The following is a 7,878-nucleotide window of genomic DNA, read 5'->3' as shown; positions in this document are numbered from 1 at the left end:
AAGTAAAAAAAATTACAGGAAGACCATGGTTTACTCCTATACAATTTTATTGGAAACACCACAGAACAAAAACCTTGAAAAATTCCACTTACATAGCCTCTACAAATGCCATAAAATGATCAATTCCAAAGAACTATTCAACGCCATACAAAACCTAGCACCTACTTCTCATTCACTCAGTGTGATGGTTGAAATTGTTTTGCAGCCTTAAGTCTATCAAAGCGAGGACCAGTGTTCGATAGGCAACACCTCATGTCAGCATCGATGACAAGCCTATTGCGTGCCTTCGTTTTCAGTGCAACCATTGCTGAGAATCCAACCTCGCTATTTTGCTAACACTGGCTATGGTTAATGTGCAGCAGACCACCCAACGTGTGACCAGTGTTGTACTCATCAAACTGGTAAAAGCCCTACTGGCTATTTCAAATACGTGTATAATGTATATGAAAAATAAATTATTCTCCAGAACCCTTTGTGGCCCCTTAAGAAATCCCAAACGACCCCCCCGGGGGTCACGACCCCCAGGTTAAGAACCACTGCCCTAGAGACTGACCATATATCATAAGATCAGCACCGAAGCCCCTTCTCCACCCAAACTAGGACCAGGAAGGGCCAGGAAATGACTGCTGATGACCCCCCAACCTTAGCTCACGAGGATGTTAAGGCTGCAGACACTAATGGCACTAATAAGTCTGAGCGGAACTCGAACCCCTGACTGGAAAACACCAGGCAGAGACGTTACCAATCATGCCACAACAACCCTAAAAATGGGATATTTTTTTCTTAGGCTTTTATCATCCTCCTTTTCCAACTGGCTAGTGAATATAACAACAACAACAACAACAACATAAGCCTTCATTAAATCTTTTATTTGGGTGTAGTATTAAGCTAGATTAAGGAAATAAGGTATCGAAAGAATTTGTTTTTAGTTTTATTTTCGAATAATCAGATTCATAACACAAGAAAAGCGTAAAGATATAAAAAGAACATTTTCACATGTCCAGAAGTACGACGTTTTCAAATATATTTTTCTGGCGGAAGTTTCTTTTTAGTGGAAGAAAACACGGTGCTCTTGAATATGGTATTTCCCCCCAGGTCAACGTCTCTCTCTCTCTCTCTCTCTCTCTCTCTCTCTCTCTCTCTCTCTCTCTCTCTCTCTCTCTCTCTCTCTCTCTCTTCTTTCGTTACTTTAGAATCTCATTTCAGGATCCCAACGAGGTTCCATTTGTAAATTCAAGTTTCCTTCAAATCTTTAAAGAACAGGTAAAGAATTCTCATGTTGATTCGCTTTTATTTAATGAAACAGAATCATTTAAGGCATTTATGCCTCACATGTTTTTTCGAGTAATCTTCTGAATAAAAAATGCGTTATAATATTATATAGATTGTATTGTTTACATTTCGAACTCATACTAAGTCTAGGTCAAAATATATTTATTTAGGTTTTGGTATAAAATGACTTCAGGGGCCCCAAGAGGATGTTTAAAAGGCCTACTAAAAGGGTCTATAAATAGGAGACTTGAGAAGCTGGCTTCATACAAAAAAAAAAAAAAAAAAAAAAAAAAAAAAAAAAAAAAAAAAAAAAAAAAAAAAAAAATGACCTTCATTTTGAGAAGGCCCAGAATGTCAAGTAAGCCTAATGGAATATTGCCATGCTAGAATATTTATAATAGTAGCCGATGTGGTAACGTCCCTGACTGGTGAACGCCAGACTGGGGTTCGAATCCCGCTCAAACTAGCTAGTTTCTTTAGTCACTTCAACCTCACCATCCTTGTGAGCTAAGGAAGGTGGGTATGGGGAAGCCTATAGGTCTATCTGCTAAGTCATCAGCAGCCATTGCCTGGCCCTCCTTGATCCTTGCTTGGATGGAGAGGGGGCTTGGGTGCTGATCATATGTATATATGATCAGTCCCTAGGGCATTGTCCTGCTTGATAGGGCAATGCCACTATCCCTTACCTCTGCCATTCATGACCGGCCTTTAAACCTTTTAAATCTTTAAAAACTTGGTCGTATAAAAGTCTACATTGGCTGCTAAGCAAAATTAAAACTTCCTGTTAGAAGGTTTAGAATACCTGTTCATTCTTAAAGCACTACGCTATAGAAAGGCTAAAAGGCCTTCTAAATCAGGTCAAAACCTCCTGTTAAAAGTCTGAAATTTTAACCCATTAAACTTCAAGACACTACGAAATATAAAGGGCTTAGAATACCCGATAAACCCAATTGAATATTCAAGTAAAAGGCCTAGAACTTCACATAAACTCAATAAAAAATACTCTACTTTGTTAAAGGGACTAGAATTCCTTTTAAATTTAATCAAGTACGCCATAACATAGCACAGAGACTTGTTAAATTAGATGAAAATTTTTAAGTTAATTCTCATAGTCTAGCTATTAAACAAGATGAAATATTCATGTAAAATGCATAGAACACCACCTAAACTCGATAAAACTACTTCGTAAAGGGATCTAGAATTCCTTCTAAATTTAATTAAGTGCTCCATAAAAAAGGCACAGAAAGTTGCTAAAGCAGATCAAAATATCAAAGTTAAATCTCCCAGAATAGCTGTTAAACCCAAATGAGAAACCCCACTGCAAGAGCACCTACAACTGGTAATCTCCCCCAAATAAACTGCATTGTTTAAAGGTTATTAACGTTGCATGCTAAACTATGTGCATCCCCCATTACTTCTAATTCAGCTCTTTTGCTTCTCGTGACTCCAAACCACTCTGAGCTTGCGTGAGGTGAGGCAGGGAATGATATAATCACCACCGAGGCAATTTGTAAGTCAACTTTCACTGTTATTATCATTATTGAGATATCATACAAAAGGAGTAATTCAAATATACATTTATAGCAAAGTAATCGTTTGTCTAAATGGTTGAAATAACACGTATTTTCTATTTGTATGGGTAATGTTATCACATATTTAGAACATAATTTTCATCTTTTGTTTTAATAACTGATATACATATGCAACGGTATATTTATCTTTTGAATAAAAAGCTTAATTATACTTATGCAACAATTTTAACATTTCCATGAATAGCTGGGTCATACATTCGCAACAAAATATCCAACTGGTATAAATTACTTAAGTATAGAATTGCAAGAAAATTATCATATGTATTAGTAACCCTTTATACATATTGATGCCCTCATTTGCATGAATACCTCAACTATAAATTGGTCTGTATATCTGAGAATATGCATTTGCAAACGGGGGAAATGGGAGAAAATAAATAAATGAATAAAGAAAACGAAGGAAGGAGATCAAGGGGTGTTCCAGGTGAGGGTTCCAGACGAGCCTCAATTAAACCACAGGAATATAATCTCTGTCTCGGAGGCTTACGCCTTTGATCCTCGTTGGGAGAATAAGGACCATGTATTAGGGGAGGAATTGCGAGGCGAGTCAAGCAAGGTCTTGATTTCCTTTCTGGTCAGATGAAATTATCGTATTCCAATTTCTAGGAGTGACTTCATTTTGGGAATTGCTGATACTGCACATAAATACCAGGTACTGCACGGGAACTACAAGTGATTTGCAGAACTGCAAGGATATTGCAGGTACTGCGCAGGGTTTGTAGATACTGCGTGAGAATTGTAAGTACTGCATGGAAATTGCAGGTACTGTGTGGCAATTGCTGATACTGCGCAGGAATGGCAGATAATGCATGGAATGGCAAGTACGGTGCAGGAATTGCAGGTACTGCCCGGGAATTGCAGGTACTGCCTGGGGATTACAGGTGCTGCACGAGAATTACAGGTGCTGCACAGAAATTGCAGGTACTGAACGGAAATTGCAGATACTGCGCGGGAATTGCAGGTGCTGTGCGGGAATAGCAGGTGCTGCACCGAAATTGTAGATGCTGCACGGGAATTGCATTTGCTGTGCGGGAATTGCAGGGGCTGCATGGAAATTGCAGAATCTGCACTGGAATTGCAGGTGCTGCACGGAAATGGCAGATGTTGCACGGGAATTGCAGGTGCTGTGCTGGAATTGAGGGGTGCTGCACGGAAATTGCAGATACTGCACGGGAATTGCAGGTGCTGTGCGTGAATTGCAAGTGCTGCACGGAAATTGCAGATACTGCACAGGAATTGCAAGTGCTGTGTGGGAATTACAGGTGCTGCTCGGGAATTGCTGACACTGTGCGGGAATTGCAGGTGCTGTGCGGGAATTGTAGGTACTGCATTGAAATTGCAGATACTGTACGGGAATTGCAAGTACTACACGGGAATTTCAGATATTGCACGGGAATTGCCGTTACTGCATGGGAATTGCAGTTACTGCACGGGAATGGCAGGTTATGCACGGGATTTGCAGGTAATGCATGGAAATTACAAGTACTACGCAGAAATTGCAGATATTGCGCAGGAATTGTAATTACTGCACGTAATGCCACGTACGGTGCGGGAATTGCATATACTGCACGAGAAATGCAGATACTGCGCGGGATTTGCAGATACTACGTGTGAATGGCAAATACTGCACACGAATTGCAGATACCGCACTTGAATTACAGATACTGCACAACTTCGACTTGCTTACGTATCTGACTTCCATCGATGAAGTTGGAGAAGTTGGGAGGTGGTGATGTTTTGTCTGTTAATTGCTGCTGGTGAAGTTGTGAGGCTGATGTGTTTTTTTTTAGTGTAGTTATTATTATTATTATTATTATTATTATTATTATTATTATTATTATTATTATTATTATTATTCCCAGATGTAAGTTATATGCTGAGAAACACATAATGCTTTTTTGTTTGTATTATCATTATTCCTTTTCAAATTGGCAATGAAATAAAAAAAAAAACTGTCACGTTTATATCCCTACCATAATGCATAAACGCATATTATTTTTAATGTAATTAAAATATTTTTGTTAATAATCTATAAAAGAAATTCTACAGTTTATGCTCATCTGTTTCAATCATATTGAAAATTTCAAATCCAATATTTGAGGAGCAATATGTCAGCTCATCGTAAATCATTGATTTTGTTACATTTCTTTTCTATTTAAAGTTTCATTCCAACAAATATAATTTGAAGAAACTTTGGTTATAATAATGGGTCTTCATTAGTTTTCAGCGATGCTAAGATAAACAGAGCTTAGCTAATGTATTGGTATGAATGAAATACCCAACAGTCAACTTGTGAAAATGCCCATAAAATAATGAAGATGGGGAACGAATGTGAATCAGAGCATAGAGGAACGTTATGACTTCAGAAGGAAAGTCATTTTCCGGTCATATGAAGATTTTAGAGATGTGTCTTCCAACTTGAGAGAGAGAGAGAGAGAGAGAGAGAGAGAGAGAGAGAGAGAGAGAGAGAGAGAGAGAGAGAGAGAGAATAAGATTCAAAGGAAGTAGACTTGGAAAAAAAATTATTGAGTGAAGTTTTGGGAAGTGACGATTTGAAAGTAAAAGTTTAGTAAAGAGTCGAGAATTTATTGAAAGTATCATGATTTCAAGATTTGCGTATTCAACAAGGCAAAGAGGTTATAAATTTCAGAATAACGATTCAGAAATGTAGAGATTTTTTAAATGTTCTATGAAATGCGATCACAATATATCGGGTTTCAACATTGTATTCTCTATTCATGTCTAGATCACTTCGGCGTATTTTACACTTTTAACACATTAATCTGCATATTTTATCAACTGTCTTGATCCTTGCTGTCCAACTGCTCTTTATTTTATCATTGTCTATATCTTTGGAAAGTGTTACCGTTTAAAGGTTTAAAGGCCGCTCATGAATGGCAGAGGCAAGGAAAAGTAACATTGCTCTATCAAGCAGGACGATGCCCAATAGACTGAACATATATATATATATATATGTATATATATATATATATATATATATATATATATATATATATATATATATATATATATATATATATATATATGATCAGCGCCAAATTCCCCTCTCCCCCCTAAGCCGGACCAAGGAGGTCCAGGCAATGGCTGCTGATGACTCAGAAGGTAGACCTATAGGCTTCCTCAACCCCCCCCCCTTCTAAGCTCACAAGGATGGTGATGTTGTAGCGACCAAAGAAACTAATGAGTTTGAGCGGCACTCGAACCCCAGTCTGGCAATCACCAGGCAAGGACTCTACCAACAGGCCACCGTAATCCTTTGCTGGGATTAGAGTTTTTTTTCGATATCAAAATATTGGGGGAGTTGTGGTGGTCTTGCCAATGTTTGAACCAAAGCTATGGCAATATCATCACACTGTATGTGACCCTGGGATTTAGGGTTTTTTAGATATGATACTCTCTGCATTCTATGTGGTTTGCCTGCCACTGAGCTTAAAGTGGGGATGATTGTACTCTTGAAATGCTCTGAGTCCATCAAGCTGGTGTGAGTTATACTTTAGCCATTTTAGATATAGTGGTACAGTTGGCTTCATTAATTCAGCTACACTTCTCGCAAAGCTAAGGAGTCGTCTGACAGCTGTACAATGTAACAGGTAATGCTGTATTTAGCAAAGGAAAAACTGATGGCAACGCTGATTGAAAAATAAAGTCACTGATCAAAAGCGTTTTTGATTTTTTGAAATTCCGTGTTTATAGAATTTTTTCTATTTGGTTCTGGTGTTTACAATACTAAACACTCACTCGTGTTCCACTCTTCCAGTACAATGGAATCTTCTTGAGGGAGACTTGTTTGTTTCAACATCGGCTTTTTTTTTTCTTTTGCCTACAAGAATAAGTCAGATTTTGCAACTGCTGCTGCTGCTGCTCCTGCTGCTCCTGCTCCTGCTCCTGCTGCTCCTGCTCCTGCTCCTGCTGCTTCTGCTGCTGCTGCTGCTGCTGCTGCTGCTCCTCCTCCTCCTCCTCTTTCTCCTTCTCCTTCTCCTTCTCCTTTTGGATTTTCTAATTTCGTATATTTTTTGCTATTTTTTATCTCTAGGAAATCTTCTTTATGGAGCACAACATAGTAAAAGTCTGACATTTTTTCTGCAGTTGTCAGTTCACCTGACAAAGAAACAGTACAAGTGAATCTTCATCAAGGAACAAAGCTTCCCAGAGCAAGTCAGACTTCTTACCTCTTCTGAGTACATTTGTATGATGCAAGAACAAACTTTAGAAATTTTTAATTCAAGTAACCCTTTAGGTTTAAGAATTTTTAGAGTGGCTGTCTAATATCAAGCTGAGAGGTATAACGGTTCAGTTTTGGTGGGCCCCAACGCATGTAGGTGTATCTGAAAATGAGAAAGACAGAGTAGTAAAGGAAGCTGCAGCGGAATTGCTTCCAAGAAAATGTTCCCTCCTCTGTAAGGACTTTTTACCAAGCATTAAGATGTTTTAAGATTTAAAGGCCGCCTATGAATGGCAGAGGCAACGGGATACTTCTCTTGATTGAGGGTACAATTGGGCACACTATTCTATCTAATTTTTTTTCCTCTTGTTTCGTTGAAGCTTTTATAGTTTATATAGGAGATATTTATTTTAATGTTCATATTCTGAAAATATTTTCTTTTCTTTTTTCCTTTCCTCACTGGGCTATTTTTCCCTTTTGGAGCCCATGGGCTTATAACATACTGCTCTTCCAACTATGGTTATAGCTTAGGAAGTAATAATAATAATAATAATAATAATTATAATTGCCCTATCAAGCAGGACAATTCCCTAGAGACTGACCATCTATACATATGATCAGCGCCCAAGCCCCCTCTACACCCCAACTAGGACCAAGGAGGGCCAGGGAATTGGTACTGATGACTCAGCAGATAGACTTATAGGGTCACCCAACCCCCCTATTCTTACCTCAAGGATGGTGAGGTTGTGGGTACCAAAGAAACTAATGAGTTTGAGTTGGACTCAAACTCTAGTCAGGCGATTACTAGTCAGGGACGTTACCACATCGGCC

At 38.5% G+C, this 7,878-nt stretch overlaps 1 protein-coding gene across 1 annotated transcript in view; it reads right to left on the bottom strand.

The window, feature by feature from the left end:
- Nucleotides 1–7,134: 7,134 nt before the first annotated feature.
- Nucleotides 7,135–7,878, bottom strand: part of LOC137622583 (probable DNA double-strand break repair Rad50 ATPase) — a 42,219-nt gene continuing 41,475 nt past the window's right edge. The window contains exon 2 of the mRNA XM_068353189.1: nt 7,135–7,210. Within this exon, the coding sequence (XP_068209290.1) occupies nt 7,135–7,210 (76 nt within the window). The remainder of the gene's footprint in view (nt 7,211–7,878) is intronic.

This window comes from Palaemon carinicauda, chromosome 29 (assembly GCF_036898095.1).
Source record: "Palaemon carinicauda isolate YSFRI2023 chromosome 29, ASM3689809v2, whole genome shotgun sequence".
Taxonomy (NCBI): Eukaryota; Metazoa; Arthropoda; class Malacostraca; order Decapoda; family Palaemonidae; genus Palaemon; species Palaemon carinicauda.
Note: the sequence above shows the minus strand (reverse complement) of the source record. Positions and strands in the feature narration are given on the sequence as shown.